The following is a 21389-nucleotide window of genomic DNA, read 5'->3' as shown; positions in this document are numbered from 1 at the left end:
GTATATGTGCCCCACTGAGATCCATCAAATGTCATCTATGGAGGGAAGCCCTTGGATGTTAGAGGAAATCCATGTGGAAGCATTCTCAATGTCCCCAGATCTTGACACAGTGCCTGGCACGTTGCTGTTCAGTTTTTCAGTTGCTCTTTAGTCTTGCCTGACTCTTTGTGACCCATTTGGGGTTTTCTTAGGAAAGATACTAGAATGATTTGCCTATCCTTTTTTGCCTTTGCATTTCCTTCTCCAGCTCATGTTACAGATGAGGAAACTGAGGCACATAGGATTGTCCATGGAATGCTTGTTGACTGACTGATTCATTAAGTACCTGCTATGGGCTGAGGGTGAAAGATAAATAATGAAACACTCTCTTTTCCAGGAACTTAACTTCTATCTGCTGTTAAGACACCAGTGAAGTAGGACCCTCCCTCAGGGAGAAAACTCTCCTATGACAAGGTCAAAACCTGGGGTTTCTACCTCCAAACTAAATAAACTGGGGACTTCTAAATTCCACATTGACACAGTGGAAACAACATTTACACAAGGAGCATAAACAATATAAATACAAGGGAATGGTGGGTGTTTGGGGAGGAATTACTAGCAAGTTGGAGGCACAAGGAAAAGACTTATTTATTTATTTATAGGGTGGCATTTAAGATGAGCTTTGAAGGAAACAAGGGATCCTAAGAGGGAGAGGGAAACAGTATGTTCTAGAATTGTGGCGCCCATGGGTAGCACCCATGTTTAAAGGAAGGTAGGGATCTTGAGAAAGAGGTGAAAAGGAAGAGTGCTCCAGACACATGGGGCCACCAAGTTGGGAGAGAGAACACTGCATATGGGGAATAGTTAACAAGTCAGTTCTCCAGTAACCCAAAGTACATAAAAATATTAAGATGAAATAAGCCTGTAAAGATAAATGAGAACTAGACTGTGGAAAGCTTTAAATGCTAGATTAGGAAGAAGGTAAATTTGGAGCAGGATGGGTTTGAGGAAAAACAGGATGCATTCTGTTTCAGACATGCTACATTTGAAATGCCTTTAGGACACGCAGGAGCTGTCCAGCAGACAGCAGGTAATGCAGGACAAGGTTCAATTCTTGCCTTTACTGATTTTCCTACCACAGTGACCAATAAGGAGCAAGCAACTTCAACTTTGGGGACTTGATTCCTCTTCTAAAAGTGTCAGAGTTGAATTGTACAGTATCTAAATCCCTGCCAGCTCTAAATCTATAATGATCCCAGTTGTGACAGATTAGGGATGGGTATATAGATTTATGAATCATAAACATAGAGAGAGGAATTTTAACCCATGGGAGCTGATGAAATCACCAAGACAGAGTGCAGAGGTAGAAGGAATGAGAGCCCAGGAAAGCATCCTGGAGGTGGCCCATGCTCAATGGACAAGAAGATGATGGTCCAGCAAAAGAAATTAAAAAGGAACTTCTTTATTTCTGTGTAGTTTGTGACAGAGGATGTGAGATCCCATGAAGCTGACTGATGATTGATGCAAACTAGCCCACCTTATCTACCAGCTGCCTTTATGTCCTTGAAAAGCCTCTTGAAGAAAGTTGGATTTGAACTGAATCCTAAAGGAATCTGGCAAACTAAGAGGTACAAGTGAGCAGGGTGAGCATTCTAGTCTTGAAGGATAGCCAGTAAAAAGGTCTGGAGTTGAGGAGTGCTGCGTGTAAAGAAGAGATGTAGACCAGGGTAACTGAACATGGGATATATGGAAGGAAGTAAAGTGTAAAAATACTAGAAAAGTGAGGGGACAGGTTATAAAGAGCTTTAAGTGCCAAAGAGAGCAATTTGTGTTTAATCATGGGTTTAATAGGGAACCACTGGAGATTCCCACAAGTGACTAAAGTGGAGACAATAAGACTCTACCGTGCTGGATGATTTTAAGAAAGGAATGGTAAATCAAATGTAGTCCTGAAAGGACTCCTACCTTATATCAACATCAAAAAAAACTCCAAGTAAAATATAAAGGAAAAATATTTTCAAGAATGTGGAGCGGAGCATACTATCAAAGGAAATATTTTTTTAAAAAGGAAGCATTCACCTTGGATATTTATCGCTTCTTGGAAATTTATCATGTCTTGCACAAAATACAAATAAAAATTATTTAAAAGATGTATTCCCTATTGAAGGAAAAGTTCTCCAAATGCTTCTAATTGTTAATAGCTTATATTAATAGCAATCAAGTACTCATCAAAAAAGTAGGGGAAAAAGTGGGAAAACTATATTGGCTAGATTGTTTCTGAACAAAGAATCACCCAAGTCAGTGTATCAACATGTTTATCTACAGTATTCAATGAACTAAGTCAAATATTAAATAAGAGGAACAGTTTGGACTGGATTCCCTCTAGGAACCTCAAGAGTGCTTTCAAAAAACTCAAACTGATTAATACTGCAAAAAACTCTCTTAATTATCAAAATTCTCTCTGTGGTGCTTTGGGATTATGAATCACTGACCACCATGATCCTAGAAAAACAAAAATTAGAAATGATCCAGTGTACAATGGAAAGATGTCTAGTAAGCCTAAGTAGATTGTAGTATGCCACCAATGATGGCTTTCTAATTAGAAGTGGAATAAAAGACATTAGCAGTGTCATCATAAGACATCATTAGAAAGGGAAAGTTAGCTGGTCTACTACTGAAGAGCAGCCAGAATTATATATCAGGATTCTGATACAGGCTGGTCAAACTTGGTTTCTTCTCCCTAGGAGTAGAGAGAAACAGAATCAGAGACATCAATAAAGATGATTAATCTGTAAGATGTAACCACCAAAGAAATTATACCAACCCAGGGATGCACGCATGACTCGTACATTTTAAAGGGCAGCTGAATAACTTGTTTTCTTTTAAATATGAAGCAAAGTGCCTTTCATGGACAGGAGTTGGGGTCACTCACAGTTCATTGGCATGATGTTTTGGACAGAGCTGGCTGGACCCTGGCTGAAAAATCACATCTATCATGGCAGTATTTTATTCCCTCACAGGACTCCTTGAGGGAGCTTATTGAAAAATCTACTTTTCTCCTGCAGGCCCTACTGTACACAGAAGGTGTTAATTAAGGTTGCTGAAGGAATAGTCAGTTACAGCAGTCAAAAAAGTGAATGTCATTTTTATTAATAGAGACAGTATTCAGAACAAAGCTGGCAACAATTTTATTATACCTGTGATGGAATTACATCTATAATGTTTGGTTTGGTTTAGGGCACCGTGTCCTAGTATCAAGGGAACACTCTGACCATGAAGGAAGGAAGGAGAGAAGGAAAGGAAGGAAGGGGAGAGAAAGGAGGAGGAGAAGAAGGAAGGAATGGAGGGAAAGAGTAAGTAAGGCACAAAGGGTACTTTAAGTAGCTACTAGGTGCCAGGCACTGTGCTAACCTCTTTACAAATATCATCTCATTTTATTTTGACAACAATCCTAAGGTTGGTGCCATTTTTAACCTCCTTTTACAGTTAAGAAAACTGAGGCAGACAGAGGTTGAATAATTTGCTCAGTAGTTTGCAGAACTACTAAGTGTCTAAGGCTGCATTTGAATTCAGGTCTTTCCAACTCTAGGTTCAACATTCTATCCATTGTGCCACCTGGCTGGCTATGGAAAGTAATTAAAACTTTCAACTTCAGATTCTTCATTTATATAGTGAGGAATAATAAAACTACCTGCCTCACAGGATTGTTGTAAGAAAAGTACTTTGTACAATATAAAATACTGGAGTTATTATGATAATTTTCCGAATTGCTAAAGGCACAAAGCTGGGAAGGGTAATTGATCTGTTGAATCATGATCAGTAGCTAAAAAGACTTTGACAGGTAAAAAACAATGAGCCAAATCTAATATTAAATTTAAAGAATAATAAATACAAAATATGACACTCATGCAGTTGATTTTTTAAGTCAAAGCACAAAGCATTAGAGATTTAAGCTTAAAAAGCAATTATCTGAGAAGATTTGGAGGTCTTGGTTGTGAAGAAATAATGTTGATAAATTAGAGTTGTGAGGAGAAGGACGTAATAAGATTCTTGGTTTGTTGTCCACAACAGTACCTTTTAACTCTCCTCTCTGAAGGAAAGCCAGGAGTGGCTTCCCTTCCTTAGGTTAATATAGAAGGTTATATATATATATATATATATGTTTAATAATATGAAAATAAGGATTAATAACAAGAAAATCTGAACACTAACCAGGAATTGTCTCTGCCCACCTGCTACATCCACAGTGGATACCTCACAGTGGAGTCTTCTGTTTTTCTGGCTACACTAAAACTACACTGACACTAAAACCCTAAAAGCTATCTGACCATAAATCTACCCAAAATCCTTATTCAATTAACTTAATTTGATAAAAAGATTCTCTAAGTACATATAAATTCAGTCAGCCAAGATGGCGGCTGCTAACTAACAATCTGGTAACCCTGGTATTGCCCAGAGACCAGACAAACGGCTTCAATCTTTCTCCTCCAAAACTGTTATCCAGCAAAGCAGATCTACCAGCTTCTTCTTAGATGTGATTCCTCTCAATCAGGAAAGTAGAAACCCTCTTCAGATGGTTTTCAGAGTTCTTTCTTCCTTTTCACCAGCCAAGAGTAAAGTCTCTGATGCCTGTCTCCAACAGAAGCCAGAGTGAGAGCAAACTCACTAACCAAAGCCCAGTGAGTGAGTGACCCAGTCCAACCATGACCCAGTCAGTCGGAGGACCTCACCAACTGACAGAACCTTTCCCTGTGTTCTTCCTTCCAAATTGTGGTCTCACGAACTGCTCTCTACCTTGCTTGTACCCTCAGAGATCCATTTATCAAATATCTTACTTTAATCAACATCTTAATCAATATTCTAATTTCCTTACTATAATTGACAATCAAACTAATCAATCTAACTGTGGTTTGGTTGAAGTCCATGAAGATTCAAAGAGATCCCATTTGTGAAGTGCTTTATAAACTATAAAACATTACACAAATTCACTCATTACTGTTAGCCAAAAGTTTGATGTGGCTGCTGAAGAGCCACAATAAAGGATCTAAGGGTTCTTCCTCCATTCTTTGCTGGTGGAAATAAACCTGGAATATTGTGTGTGGTTCAGGGTGCCTCGTTTTATTGTATTTATTTTTAATTTGGAAAATTTTATTTGTGCCTTGTTTTAAAAAGTAAATACTGACAAAAGAATGCATATAGAAAGAGGGACGAGAATGGCAAAGGGAATTGAAACCCATATCACATAAAAAGTGGTTAAAAGAAGTGGGGATACTTAGCTTGGAAAAGACTAGACTTAGGGCAGCATGACAGCTATCATGATTATTTGAAAAAACAGTGTATATAAGAAATGAGGAGCAGGAGGATTTTGGGAAGACTTACATGAACTGATCCAAAGTAAAGTGAGCAAAACCAGAAGATTATTGTACATATTAATGGCACTATTGTAAGATGAGACACAATGAATGACTTAGTTATTTTCAGCAATACAGCCATCTAAAATAATTATGAAGGACTCAGGATGAAAAATTTCATCCCCCTCCAGAGAAAGAATTGATGGGAGAGGGCACTTGGTGGATTAAGAGCCAGGCCTAGAGATGAGAGGTCCTGGGTTTAAATTTGGCCTCAAACACTTCTTAGCTGTATGACCCTGGGCAAGTCACTTGACCCCCATTGCCCAGCCCTTACCACTCTTCTGCCTAGGAACCAATACATAATATTGATTCTATAATGGAAGGTAAGGGTTTTTTAAAATAAAAGAAAAATAACTGATAGGAATCTGAATGCTGATTGAAATGTATTTTTTGCTTTATTTTCTTCTTTTTTATATGTATCTTCTTCTACAACATGACCAAAAATGGAAATGTGTTTTGCATGACATCACGCAGGGAGGGGGAAAGAGAGAGGGAATTTGGAACTCGAAATTTTAGAAAACTAACATCAAATACTGCTTTACATACAACTGGGAAAAAGCAAAATACCAAATGATATGAGAGAAAGGAGGAAGAGGGAGAAGGAGAAAGGGGGAGAGAGAGACAGAGAGAGGAGTGGCAGACAGAGAGAGACAGAGAGATGGGGAGATAGGGGGACAGAGAAAGGAAGGGAGGGAAGAAAGGAGGGGAAGAGAGACAGGCCAACAGATAGACAAGAGACCAATTAAGATTGATCAGCACGTGCAGGAAGAAACAGACATTATCTTTGCAGCGGCAGATGTTGGTTTAATAGGTAGATGATATCAGGCAACAATTTTCAGTCCAACATAAAGAAAACTCTTTTAAAGAGGTCTGCAAAATGGTGCAGGATGCTTCATGAGGTACTAAGTTTCCAATCACCAAACTACGACTTTGCCTATATATTAGGTGAAGGGCTGGGCTATAGGCTTTCTAATGTTGATTCATAGTCAAAGATTCTGAGTCTTTCTCCGTTTCTCCTTCATACATGCCCCTGCTGTCTTTCAGGCCCTATAGACATGGCTTCTTGGACACCTGGAGGCATAAAAGACCCTTCGGACTTGACAGATGTCCCAAAGTCAGACAAGGCCCCACATCTCTAAGAAGGTACCCTAAGGAGGACTCCCAGTTCTGTATATAGGGATGCACAGAAAGACTGAGAAAAGTGAGATGGGCTCCAATCTATGCTAGTAGAAGTAGAACCCACAAATCAATGAGATCATAGATACTTTCATTATTCGGTTATTTTTCAGCATCTGACTCTTTGGGACCCCATTTAGGGTTTTCTTGGCAGAGATTCTGGAGTGGCTTGCCATTTTATAGATGAGGAAACGGAGGCAAACAGGGTTAAGTGACTGGCCCAGGGTCACAGCTAGTGTCTGAACTTAGGAAGATGAGTTTTCCTGATTCCAGGCCCATAACTCTGTGCACGGCACCACCAAGTTGCCCATAGAAACACTAAAATATTCATCTTTGAATATGCTGCTTCTGACACGGAATTCAACTTCACATAACCATCATTGATGATATTCTCTTCACTGTCTTCATTATCCACACGGCCAGGGTACTGACTTTTTATCCTGCGTGGGGATTTGTACCTCCACGAGATCCAGTCACCTCCATGCCTGTGGTAGGGGATGTGGCTACGCAGCAACAGGACATTTAAATAACCCAAACCATGACGCCAGAATTTCTGGATACAACAGAGAGTACCGCTTCAAAGATGTCACCACAGAAAATATCCAAAGATGCCGTCGGTGCTTAAAACACGTCCGAGGCTCCTTTCTTCGGACCCACTTTACAAGTCACAGAAGAAAAACAAATTTATTCTTGACATAGCTACTACACCTCTTACGCAGCCAGGTGATGAAGTGGGTAGCACTGCAGGCCTGGAGCGAAGAAGATCTGAGTTCAAACCCAGCCTGTCGTGGCGAGGACCTCACAGACTCCTCAGGACAGGCTACCATCCTAGATTCTTTGAATTTTAATCAGTATCAGGTATACAGTAGAGAAAAGACGTCAAAAATGTTCTGATGGTCAACTGGAAGAAGAGCAACCAACACGTGCATGAAATTAAGAAAATAGATATTAGATAGAAGAAAGTAAACACACAATGGCTTCTCACAAGCTGACACTCAGGCAACCTCCTTCTCTGCCACGTTCAGCGTCCCCAGTAAAATCAATCCATCTTAATACTGACACATGTGGTAACGAAATAGTGGACAGAGAGGGCATCTCTGAAGCCAGGAAGTCCTGGGTTCGAGACCCGTCTCAACTAATCACACACTAGCTGTGTGATCCTAGGAAAACCGCTTAACCTATCAGTGTCGCAGGGAACCTCCAAAGACTCTAGGTTATCAGGATTCCCAAGAACAATAAAATCCCAGGTCTAGCCTCACATCTTCCCATTAGCACAAGAGGATATTATGTGGAGGCAGCTAGGTATCACAGCGGATAGAGCGCCAGGCCTGGGGTGGGAAAGTCTTAGTTTTAAATCTGGCCCCAGACCCTCCCTAGCTCTTGTGACCATGGGCGAGTCCAATTTGCCAAGCCCTCGCCTTTCTGTCTTAGAATTGTTATTAAGACATAATGTAAGGGTTTTTTAAAAAAGGGTTTTATCTTTCATAAAATCCTGTCATCAGAAGGGTTAGAAATACCTGTGATGATGACAATCTAAAGAAAATACAATCTAGGAATATTATCTATTACTTTAGAGCTTTTTCCCACTTCTTGTTCTCAATTACCAGAGTTTATTAAATTTTTAACTCCACTGGCAAATGGAAACGGGGCATAAAAGCTAAGAATCAAAAGCACACAAAGGACCCAACAGAAAAGTCAGATTTATTTATTCCATAAGCAACCACTACCAATCCCAGCTCCTCATGGATCCATCATTCTCACACCTACCTGAGAAGGGCTGCCAAATACAAAATCTGACATTTGATGTCTGAAAATACTAGTTGGAGTAAACAAAAAATAGTTTATAGGTTGCTATGAAAATAAACAAAACTGGAGGACAGCTGGGTAGCTCAGTGGATTGAGAGCCAGGCCCAGAAATAGGAGGCCCTGGGTTCAAATCTGTCCTCAGACACTTCCCAACTGTGTGATCCTGGATAAGTCACTTGACCCCCATTGCCTAGCCCTTACCACTCTTCTGCCTTAGAACCAATACACAGTATTGATTCTAAGATAAAAGGTAAGGGTTTTAAAAAAACAAACAAATAAATAAATAAAATAAACAAAAGCTCAAATATTTGCAGGCAACAAAGTTCATTTGGAAGAACAAAAGATCAAGGATATCTAGGGAAATAATGGAAAAAAAATACAAAGGAATGGGGTCTTGCAGTCCCAGATCTCAAACTATATTACAAAGCAGCGGTCATCAAAACAATTTCGTACTGGCTAAGAGACAGAAAGGAGGATCAGTGGAATAGACTTGGGACAAGTGACCCCAGTAAAACAGTATATGACAAACCCAAAAATCCCAGCTTTTGGGACAAAAATCCACTATTTGACAAAAACTGCTGGGAAAACTGGAAGACAGTGTGGGAGAGATTAGGTTTGGATCAACACCTCACACCCTACATGAAGATAAACTCAGAATGGGTGAATGACTTGAACATAAAAAAGGAAACTATAAGTAAATTACATGAACACAGAATAGTATACATGTCAGACCTCTGGGAAGGGAAAGACTTTAAAACCAAGCAAGACATAGAAAGAGTCACAAAATGTAAAATAAATAATTTTGATTACATCAAATTAAAAAGTTTTTGTACAAACAAAACCAATGTAACCAAAATTAGAAGGGAAGCTACAAATTGGGAAACAATCTTCATAACAAAAACCTCTGACAAAGGTCTAATTACTCAAATTTATAAAGAGCTAAATCAATTGTACAAAAAACCAAGCCATTCTCCAATTGATAAATGGGCAAGGGACATGAACAGGCAGTTCTCAGCCAAAGAAATCAAAACTATTAATAAGCACATGAAAAAGTGCTCTACGTCTCTTATAATCAGAGAGATGCAAATCAAAACAACTCTGAGGTATCACCTCACACCTAGCAGATTGGCTAACATGATAGCAAAGGAAAGTAATGAATGCTGGAGGGGATGTGGCAAAGTAGGGGCATTAATTCATTGCTGGTGGAGTTGTGAACTGATCCAACCATTCTGGAGGGCAATTTGGAACTATGCCCAAAGGGTGATAAAAGACTGTCTGCCCTTTGATCCAGCCATAGCACTGCTGGGTTTGTACCCCAAAGAGATAATAAGGAAAAAGACTTGTACAAGAATATTCATAGCTGTGCTCTTTGTGGTGGCTAAAAACTGGAAAATGAGGGGATGCCCATCAATTGGGAAATTGCTGAACAAATTGTGGTATATGCTGGTGATGGAATACTATTGTGCTCAAAGGAATAATAAAGTGGAGGAGTTCCATGGAGACTGGAACGACCTCCAGGAAGTGATGCAGAGCGAGAGGAGCAGAACCAGGAGAACATTATACACAGAGACTGATACACTGTGGTACAATCGAACGTAATGGACTTCTCCATTAGTGTCAATGCAGTAATCCTGAACAACCTGCAGGGATCAAGGAGAAAAAAACACTCCCCACAAGCAGAGGACAAATGGTGGGAGTAAAAACATCGAGGAAAGGCAACAGCTTGACTACAGGGATGGAGGGGACATGTCTGAGGAAAGACTCTAAATGAACACCGTAATGCAAAAACCAATAACATGGAAATGAGCTCTGATCGAGGACACATGTGCTACCCAGAGGAATCACGCATCGCCAAAGGGGGGTGGGAGGAAAAGAAAATGATCTTTGTTTCTAATGAATAATGTTTGAAAATAATCAAATAAAATAATGTTTAAAAGGAAAAAAAATTTGCAGGCAGTGGGCAGGCCTCCTCCCCACTTTACACCTTCCCAGAGCCTGGAATGCGTCTGCATATTGTAGGGGTACCATATTTGCTACCAGGAACCTGCCTTTGTGGGTCAGCAGAAGTTTCAAGAGGCAATTGAAATGTAAGCAAAATAGGAGAGAAATGGATCATATTTCTCATTGATCTCAATAGTGGCCTAAAGTAACTGGCAACATGAGAAAGCAGCTAATGACATCTTATAATCAGCACTTCATGTTATTATATAAATAAATGGGCAACTGTAAAATTGGAGTCCCCTCTGCTTGCTAAGGCTACAAATCAAAGGAGAGTTCGAATTCTGTATTTTTTAGGGTTGCAGATGGTAGCCAGGTCTTCTTTGGATCTGTGACCTCATCAATGCCGAGATTCGTTTCAGTGTGGCAGATTTTATAACCTCTCCTTGCCTGCCAGGCCTGCCCGGCTCTTTTCCGTGTCTCCTTTAAGTTCCCTACAGCGTGTCTACCAAACATCCTGGTGGGTCTTCCTCGTGTTCTCTTGACATCACACAGATGCCAGCATAGCATGAAGGCTGGCTGTTGCTATATCACCTACCATGTTACCAGACCATCATATCTTCAGGGATGACACTCCTGACATCAAGCTTTCCTCAGTCATTTCTTATGTATCTGGTGTTTTCACCTGCTAAATGCCACCAGTACCTCCAGTGCCTTTTGGGTAACCCTCAACTTAAATTCTTTGAGCATTATGATGCTCCATGACCCCCTGAAGAATATAAAAAGCCTGAATCCCCAGAGACCAAATATGCAAAAATGTGGATGTCATGTGACTTCGATAGCCCCTCTAAGTACCTGAATGACCCCACCTAGCAGGTTCTATACCCTGAGAAAGGGACTACAAAAGGTAGCCCCTTTGTAACATTGCTTAGGGTTTTCAGAATTTTGGCACTCTGCAAAAAAATATTTTGCCAAAGCATTTTCCCCTTCCCTTCTCCCTGTTCCTTCCATCTAAACCAAGTCAATTTCCCTGGAAAAAAATCCAAAATAATTTCCTGAAAGCCAGACTAGACCGGAATTGTGCTCTATTTTTAACATAATGTCAAAGCTATATGACACCTAATTGGCCAATCCCCTCCTCTCTTTCCCCAATCGATATACACCCAGCCCTGAAGCCCAACAAGAAACCTGCACTTTAGGAATACTCGGCAAGTAGCTTCCCAGTGGTATGATGGCGGAATAGAACTTGGTCATCTACTGAAGGGAAGAAGCAGTGTGGATAAGGGGAACACCCTGGCAAGGCTCTTAAGAAGAGGATTATCATCACCTTCCTGGTGTGGGGGAGACAAAAGACCAACTAATTAATAGAAGAGTCCCGCATCAACTCTCTCTTTAAGTGCTTTGTTTAGCTGTAAGATATTTTAATATAATATTGACCCTGGGCTGAAAATTACATTTAAGAGAGAATTTGAGGGGAAAATTGGCAATATTAGTCTCTTCTGATTTCTAACTGCCCCACTTATTGCAACATTCCAGGCCTGAATCTTCCTAAAGGCACACTGGTGGGAACATGGACTCCCTGCCTGTGGCTTGGGGACACAACTTATCTGGGCCCTCAGTGGGCAAAAGGATGGGATTGAACTACATGATTTCTAAGGCCTTTTCTGGTTCCAAATCTATAATCCTATTGAATGATAGATTTGGAATCAAGGGGACTTGGGTTCAAATGCTGGCACTGCTACTTCCTACCTGGGTATCTCTGGAAAGTGACTTTCTAGTGACTGTTCCCACCTCTATAAAATAAGGGCAGAGAGGAGTGGACTAGATGACCAATATGGTCTCTTCCAACTCTAGCTCCTGGTCTACCTGCCCATCACTAAACACATCCCGTGATTTGAGAGTGCTGAGCCTAGGCTTACTCAGCTCTCCTGAAGCAACCCTTTCTGAAATTCTACCCATTCTGCAAAGGCCAGCTCAGCACCACTACTTCCTTGGAGCAATATCAACTCCTCCCCTTCCCATTCCTGGCAACAGGATCTAACCTATTTAGAGCTCCCAAAGCCAGCAATAGAGCTTGTGCTCTGCATACAGGAGGCACTTAATAAAATTTTGATTTGCTGAAATGAACTGAAGAAGTCTCCTAATCACTTCAAGATCTGATTTTAAATGCCATAATTATTTAAATAATTATTACAACCATGTCCTCCTTCCCAGTAGCAAAATACTCCTAACAGTTTTTTTTTTTTTACCAGTCTTGCTATTACAGTGGACTAGAAGGCTAGCAATTATAATATCTATCTGGGTCCTTCTGTTTCTCCATATTATAGATTTTTGACCTCCATTTTAAATAAGTCTCTCCCCATTTGCCTACATTTCTTTATTTTCTCATCATTGCCATTATGGTTGACTGCTTCCAATTGTCCCCTGCCTAATTAACTTTGCAAAATAAGTTGCATAAAATTATAGGTGAAATTTTATATGATACCATATGCTAAATTATACTATATAACTTGGATCCTAAATCAACGAAAGCCCATTTTCTTATATCTGATTGGATTTCCCCGTTTAGTTTTCTGTATGTTCATAGAAGAACACATTTTATATGAATTATACAGCAAGTATACTTGAATTCTCTTTTGCAAAATATGTATAGGACTTTATATATCTCTGGTATTACGGTTGGTAAAAGCCAAGGAAAAGAACATGTAAAATGATGCATAAAGCAATATATGCTATTTTGCAATCACTTAAAAAAGCTATGATGAATTCTAAACCCTTTCTATATTCTAGACATTAAGAGTTCGCTTCAAGAGCTTTATTATCATTAACTTATTTGTACATAGATTGAAAGTTCATAGACTTTGAAAGTGAGGCAAATTTTGTCCCTACAGCAGGAAGTAGCACTGGGTGACAGCTCATAAACATACAGACAGTTATTACATAATAGCTAGCACATATGGATTGAAGTGTGAAATGCTCACACTTCATGGTTCTTGCAAGAAAGAATGTTAAGCTTATGGTGACATGGCAATTAAGTGCTATATATACAATGATGGAATGAAAACAGAATGTTTGAAGATTAAATTCTCACTTATTCTAAGTTTAGTAGTTCAGGCAAACTATATTTACCTATGTAAGGAAAAAAAGTGTTGCCTGCCCACACTTAAAAGAGGTAGTAAATTTACTTTCTTCACTCTTCAATGGATTTTACAGGTGGGCTAAATCCACATCTCAAGAAATAATGAGCCTCCTAACTTAGGAAAGAAGGTGGATACCCCAAAGGAATGAGAGGCATTATCAATGTTCCTGGAAGGCACCTGTACTCAGTGTATACTTAATGATTCGTAATTGCTTAATTTACCCCTAAGCTCCCACCCCCTAGAGGAAAAACAAAACAAAATCTAAACAGCAAATAATGCCCAACAAACTAAAACCAATTTCTCCTTAAGAAACTTCTAGTCCTTAGCAGAAAGTGGTAGTTTCTATTCTTTTTCCCACTGTATCTCTTTTACCCTGAAAAAAGACATCTCCTGCAGAAGAGTACTCTTGGCCACATCTGCTTTGAAATGACACTAGGTTTGGGGCAAACCTCAACCGGTTATAGTAATCACTCTACTGTGCAAAAGGCAGTGTAGGGAGTGAGAGGGTGGGGAGGGGAAGGAAAGGAAGGAAAGGAAAGAAAAGGAAAGGGAGGGAAGGAAGGAAGGAAGGAAGGAAGGAAGGAAGGAAGGAAGGAAGGAAGGAAGGAAGGAAGGAAGGAAGGAAGGAAGGAAGGAAGGAAGGAAGGAAGGAAGGAAGGAAGGAAGGAAGGAAGGAAGGAAGGAAGGAAGGAAGGAAGGAAGGAGGGAGGGGGGAAAGGAAGGGAGGAAGGAAGGAAGGAAGGAAGGAAGGAAGGGAGACAGACCCACTGCGAAGGTATCTTGGGAACAAAGTTAAGCCTTCTTTGAAGGGGACAGAGAAAAGGAAGAATGAGGAAAAGGGTACGGGAGGGTGAAGATCTAGACTAGGTGAGCCATGGGATCACACACACTTCTGGAATCATGCATGGAGCAGGACACCACTGCCACCAGTTTGTGAGATTTTCTTCCGCAGCAGGGTGGACTGGATAAATCAGGGTATGTGTGATTATGGGTCCGGCACCAGGGCTTTCCTACTTGCTAAAGGGTTTAGAATGGTAGGACAGTAAAGTCACAGAAGCAGGAGAGGCAGAGCAGGGATTCCTTAGACGGGGTGGATGGAACTGATGAAGCCAGACCTGAAGGGGATACCGGGTGACTTAAGCCCCTCTGGGAGCTAGAAAGCGAGGGCACGCCTGCTTCTTTGCTAGAGGAGGGTCCCCTATTTATCCAGAAAGGTGAAGTTAAGTGGCACTCGAAGTTGGGGGTACAGGGCGACCCAATCCCCCATGGATTCCCCACTCGCCAAGAGAAGACACCCACGTACACTCAGGTTTCTGCTAGCTCTAGAGCGTGGCAGCCTGTATAGGGCAGGTTCCCCGAGAAAAACCAAGGGATGAATGGCGCAGAGAAAGAGTCAGTGGGGGGGGAGGGAAGCCAAGTCACGCGTGGGTGCCCACGCGACCCCGCTTACCTGCTGCACGCCGAGGAAGTGGTAGAAGTTGCTCTGCACCTCCTCCACCAGGTCGAACAGTTCCAGGTCCGCGTTCTCCCAGCCCCAAGCGGGCTCAGTCTGCAGCAGAAGCAGCAGCAACGGGAGTAACAGCGGCGGCCACGAGAGCCCAGGACCCTGGGCCGTCATCGCGCGAGTGCCGGGCTCTCTCACTCCCCACGCACGGAGCTCAGTGCGAGATGCACCGCCCCGCGCCGTGCGAGGGCCTCCTCCCCGCCGGGGACAAGAACCGGAGCGGGGACGTGGCGGGCGCGCCGGTGCTGGTGAACAGAGACGTCAGACCTGGACACAGCCACGCACGGGGCAAGAGTTCAGGCCACGAGAGCCCAGGACGCAGGAAGAAGACCCACGCTCTTGCTGCCCGCCGACCCACACTCTCCGGCTAGGCCGAGGGGCCGGGGGAGCCAGCAGGGCTGAGCTGGGGGCGGGGAGGTGGGGAGGCGGAGGAAAGGGGCGTGGCTTACCTTCGCCTCAGCCTATAGGGAGGCTAGCTTCCGGTGAAATCACGTCTCCTAGCAACCCTGGGAGAGGCTGACAGAGCCGGAAGTGGGGGAAAGCCGGCCTCCCCCAGAACACGGTGGAGGCGATCACGGGCCCCGGCCCCTTGCCCGCCCCGCCCCCGTGCCTCTCAGACCTTAAAGAGAATCCTGAATGGACGCGGGAAATTGGAGGAATTGAAGGAAGATACCTGGCACGTTACCCCTCCCCCAACGCTCTTCCTTGACATATTTACCCTTTCCCAGATCGTTAAGGTTTGGAACTGAGCCTTCATCTAGTCATGTCACACAGTTTCCCAATCTCTCCTGGCCCCAAGTTCAAGAAGGATCCCAGGGGTATACCAGGTGGCTGTCTTTTTTTTTTTTATGACAAGTCTGGTCTTTCAAGGATTTGTTTCCCCTCCTCAAGGAAAGATTCAATCTCTTCCTCTCTTTACCCCCCACCCCCGTAATAATACTACAAGACTTTGATTGGATCCATGTTTAATAGTCACCCATAACAGCAATGGAGGTTAGGGTTAGGTGATCCAAGTAAGGTGGGCTTAGGGGGCAGGCAGGAGAAAGTGAGCTTTGATGCGTGGTGGGAGCCTAGGTGTAGAGCCTAGGAAGAAAAATTCCTGAATTATAATTCTGGGATTCGAAGGAGAAACAGAGACAGAGGAAGACAGAGACAGAAGGGGTTGAGGAGGGCCGGCGGCGGGGGAAAGAAAGAAACCGAGACAGTGACCGAGGCATATGGTGGCATGACGGGAGTTGCAGGCTTGTGCTCGGGCTCATGGGAAATGTAGTCCTTTCCCCTCCATAGGGTAGAGATTGAATAATAGGAGTTTTAGGAGGTTCTCAATTTCTGTTCTCAGTTATTTACCACCTCTCCTCTCAAACCACAGGCTCTTGTCGATTTTCTTCTGAGGGTTCTTCCTCGTTTCGGCTGTAGAATCTCCTGATTCCCCGCCCCCCACCCCCTCTTGCTTTCGCTTTCATTTACCCCACAGCTCACTCTTGTTCCTGGTTTCCCAGAGCCATAGAGGAACCTCAGAGAAGATCCAAAACGCCTATTCAACTTTGCAGAGTAGGAAGTCTAATTGGTCCCATTTGGAGAATTAAGGCTAATTTTCATATCTCATTTTAAGAATAGAACTTTGACAAAGGTTAGAAAAATACTTGAAATGTGAAACATCTTTCTGATACATTCATCCAGTCTTTGCCTAGTGCCTTACTAATCTTTTCTCAATGTGAGAGGCACTTCACTTCTGTAGAACAAACGTGTAAAATGTATTGAGATTAAAAATTGGTCCATTTAATATTGTTAATGTATTAAGATGATTCACTAAAGAAACAGAGGTGAATTATTTTTCACCTGCAAACCCAGACCACCAATAAATTCTTGTCATTTTTTCACTGATCTAATCATTCAGCAAGTATTTATTAGGCTCTTCATGGGCCAGGAACTATGCTAGGCATCAGGGATTCAAAAATTAAAATGCAATTACCTTTGCCTTCAAGGAACTTATATTCTACTGGAGGGTTAGAACAAAGTGAGTTCAGATAAGGAAATACAAAACATATACAAAATATGCCTGCCTGAGTTTCCTCAACTATAAAATGGGGATAATAGCACCTATGTCCCAGAGTTGTAAGGATGTCAATGTAGAAAATTTTTTATTACACAAATTCACTTGTTTTGAAAACACTTAATCAACTTCAGCTTTATTTAATAATGTGCACAATAATAGTTAACAGATTACAATTAATACTGTGAATCAGTTATGTTAATTCCACATACCTTTAAAAAGTCATAAAAATTTAAAGAGTTTACTAAGTAATAAATGTATTATTAGGAAAGAATAAAAATTATTAGTAAAGTAAGATTACTAGCCATTAATTTTAAAATTATACTAGGATCAGGATTAAATATATCCTTGTGAAATAAACAGTTTAGAAAAAAAGAGTTCATATTGAAGGAATATTAATTTTGTCAGATTAATTTATACAAATTAACAGTCAAATTTATTATGCTGAATAATGAAAATTTGCCTACCCTTTTAATACTCATAAATAAGTGCTCATCTATGTGGTATTTATATGCACAAGTGAAGAGATGTTAACATGTAAAAACATAATGTTCCTCCACTTATGGAAAAATCATAGATCATTATATGACCATCAAATTGAATTTTAAAATGTCCAGTTCAAATATACATTCAATCAGCACAAATACTTAAGCAGTATATTTTTTGTAAATAGGTAAGAAACAAAGTTTATGAGGATTTTGCTCATGCCCTTTCTCAATGGAGGGTGAGAATGGAGGAAAAATAAATACCTGTTAATTGTAAATAAAATTTAAAAAACCAAGAGAGTTTGTGGGGAGAGAATTCTAAGGAATCCAAGAAGGAAAGAGTAATCAATAATGTCAAATGCTGCAGAGAGGAAGGAGACGAGAAAAGGCCATAAGGTCTGGCATTAGATAACTGGTAACCTTGGAAGGGCAGTACTAATTAAGTAGTAGAGCTTATAAACATTTTAGGGTCTTAATATTCTTCTTAACTGTTTCCCCTCCATTTGAATCCAACAAAATAAAACTTCTATCCAATTTTAGGCAGTGAAGTAACTAATATTTTATACATAGACATGCTCTCATTGAAGGTTAGAGCTGGAAGGTATTTCCTATTTCTGTTAAGGCTGCTACCATCTTAGTCACTGAAATTCACACATCAGTGTCATTCAGAACTATTCTGTATCAACCAGTCCATATATGCAATCAATTGCCAAATCTTATAATTTCAATCTCTCACATAAATCCCCCTTTCTCCATTCACACAGCTGACCTCTTAGTTCAATCCCTAGTCATTTTGTGTGTGTGTGTGTGTGTGAGAAACCCTTATCTTTCTGTCTTAGAAACAATACTGTGCATTGTTTCCCAGGCAGAAGAGCCATAAGGGCTAGGCAATGGGGGTTAAGTTTCTTTCCCAAAGTCACACAGCTAGCAAGTGTCTGAGGTCAAATTTGAACCCAGGACTTCTGGTCTCTAGGCCTGGCTCTCAATCCACTGAGTCACTTAGCTGCCCCCCTAATCACTTTTAATTTGAAATATTGCAATGGCATCCTAACTGGTCTCCTTGCTTTAAATCTCTCCCCCCATCCCCATAATCTGTCCCACACAGAACTGCTAAAAAGATTTTTCTAAAGTGAAGATCTGACATCATTATCCCATCAATAAACTACAGGGCTCCCTAATGTTCCTAGGACTGAATATAAACTTACGTTTGCGATTTTATACATGTTCTCAGTCAGGCCTGATGCAGGCTGGTTCAGTGGTTCTGGCTCCCTGCCAGATTGAAAGGAAACATGTATAGACCATATAATCTTTCACAAAAGAAATTTAATGCTAGATTCTTTTTTTAAACTTTATTTAATTAGTCAAACATTTTCCCTTGGTTACAAGAATCATAGTCTTTCCCTCCCCCTTCCCGGTAGCCAACGTGCAATTCCACTGGGTTTTATATGCGTCCTTGATTAATGATAGATTCTTAACAAAGATACTTAATATTAAACAGGAGAGTATTTTCAGTAAGGATAGAGCATTGTTTCAGTGCAGCACAGCACCCTTCTCATTTGCCAAAGTGGGTCTCCTTATAACTTCCTAGTCAATGAAGGATAAAAGACCAGACCTAATGACTAATTCCAGGGGTCTAATATTTGAACTGTTGATAATAGTTCCTGGTTGACTGAAGATAAAAGCCTTGCCCAAGACAGAAGTCAAAGACAGGAGCCCCTGACTCATCATGGGTTAGACTTTTATCCTCAGTCAATCAGGAACTATTATCAAACAGTTCAAATATTAGACCTCTGCACCCCTTCTCAAGGATGCTTTCACTGAAAAAGCAAAGCAAAGCTAGACAAGCCAATGTGGAGTAGATGTAGCTGCTCTAATTACCTTTACACACTAATTATATACTAGTCTTCTCTATGCCTCTGTAGTCCAGACAGATTGGCTTCTTTGCTGTTCTTCACCCAGGACACCCTTTTGCACTGGAAGTCCCTCTATTCCTGGAGTACTTTCCCACCTCATTTTCCCCTACCCTCAAATTTCAGCTCCAGTTACATTTTCTGCAGCAGATCTTTCCTGATTTTCCCTCTCCTCATCCCCAGCTGCTATACCTTCCCTTCTGGAATTATTTTCCATCTACTCTGTATAAAATTTGATTATAGCTAGTCATTTACGTGTTGTCTTCCTTTGCATATGAGCCCCTTGAGAGCCTGCCTTTGTATGTATCCCCATATACTCTTTTCTCATCGTTGTTTCTTGAAATCCTTGGCTCTCTTCAGCTCAAACGCTTCTGTCTGACTCAGACCTTTCTTGGTCCCCCATCTGATAGTGTACCTCCCCCCATGCCACTTTGTATCAGCTCTGTATGTGTTTTGTATACATGTGGAAGTTACCTCCCCTGTTACAAGGCAATCTTTTTGAGGATAGGGACTTTCACTTTTGTCTCATGCCTAGCATGGTGCCTGGCTCATAATAAGAACTCAATATATGATTAACGGATTGATCTGAGCTTACAAATTGAAAAGAAAAATGAAGCCCATAGATTAAATATTGTACAAAAGGCCACATTTGTGTGTGACCATTCCCTTTGTGAGACTAAAATCATAGAAATGTTAGAACCAAAAGACTTTGGGAGATTATCTAGTCCCCAATTTTTTAACCAATTTTTGTTTCATGTTTCCCTTTTGTAACCAGTAAAGTCCTTCTGAGAAGAATATTTTTAAATGCATACAGTAAAATACAAAAGAAATGATATCAAAATAAAGATGTAATTTTTTTCCCTATCCAAGTTCATGTTTATCCTGAAATCTCTGCAGTCTGGGGGTCTTAGATGAAGAAGCCCTAACCAGACCCCTTTAATTCGGGTTTAGATTCTTGCCTAGAAAGGGTAGCAGAAATCTGTTTGTATCCTCAGTTCTTAGCAAAGTGCCTGGCACATAGTAGGTTCTTAATAAATATTTATTGAATTGAATTGAACCCCAGGTCATATACTCACTAGTTGGTAAATCAAGGACTCAATGTCTTCCTAGAAAGGTTGAGAAAAGGGGAAATTTCAGATATTCTCTTTTTACAACTCAAATAGATTTTTTATTAACATAGCACATCCATGTCCTTTGGCATCCTTCCTCTACCACCACCCACAGAGCCATCACTTATAACAAAGAACTAAGAAAATAAATAAAGAACATTTAGAGCATTTCTAAAATTTAGAAATTTTAGAAAACCAATTAACACATGAAAACTGACACTGTGTACACCATTCCACACCAGTAGTTGTGGCTTATTTCAGCAAATGAGGTGGGGTAGGGTAAGGGTAAGGTATCTTCTCATATCTCTTTTTTGGAACCAATTTAGGTCATTATAAATTTGCAACACTCAGTTTTGCTAATTTTATCGTTGCTTTTTCCATTTACATTTTTGTAATCATTGTGTATATTTTCTTGGTTGATTATTTTACTTTGCATCAGGACATATAAAGCTTTCTAAGCTTCACTATATTCATCATTTTCATAATTTCTTATAGCACAATATCTTATTCTATTCAAGTCTCACATTTTGTTTTTCCCTTACCCATTTTCATAGATTCTAATTAAAGTTCAAGTTGATAAATATTTATTAAGCATCTATTATGTGTAAGGTCCTATACAGTGGTTAGGGACTACAAAAATAAATATTGGCCCAGTCCCTATTCTCAATCTTCATCTTTTGTTTTATTTCCCTTTTAATTGTTTTGTCAGTTTTTCAAGGTCAGCATGAGCATCATGTAAATGTCTTTCTGGAGAAAGACTGGTAAATATTAGCTTTTGTTATTTTTTTCTTTTTTTAAATATTTTTTAATTCTGAATTTTGCAAACCAAGGAAACTGAGTATTTTTATATACAGAGAACAGACAGAGATTATATCTGG

The 21389-nt window shown here is 40.5% G+C and overlaps 1 protein-coding gene across 1 annotated transcript in view; it reads right to left on the bottom strand.

The window, feature by feature from the left end:
* Window positions 1-15439, bottom strand: part of DNAJC1 (DnaJ heat shock protein family (Hsp40) member C1) — a 259166-nt gene extending 243727 nt beyond the window's left edge. The window contains exon 1 of the mRNA XM_001376748.4: window positions 14901-15439. Within this exon, the coding sequence (XP_001376785.2) occupies window positions 14901-15068 (168 nt within the window). The 5' untranslated portion in view covers window positions 15069-15439. The remainder of the gene's footprint in view (window positions 1-14900) is intronic.
* Between the last annotated feature and the right edge of the window lie 5950 nt (window positions 15440-21389).

Source organism: Monodelphis domestica, chromosome 5 (genome assembly GCF_027887165.1).
Source record: "Monodelphis domestica isolate mMonDom1 chromosome 5, mMonDom1.pri, whole genome shotgun sequence".
Classification (NCBI taxonomy): Eukaryota; Metazoa; Chordata; class Mammalia; order Didelphimorphia; family Didelphidae; genus Monodelphis; species Monodelphis domestica.
This window is presented reverse-complemented; position numbering and strand designations above follow the sequence as displayed.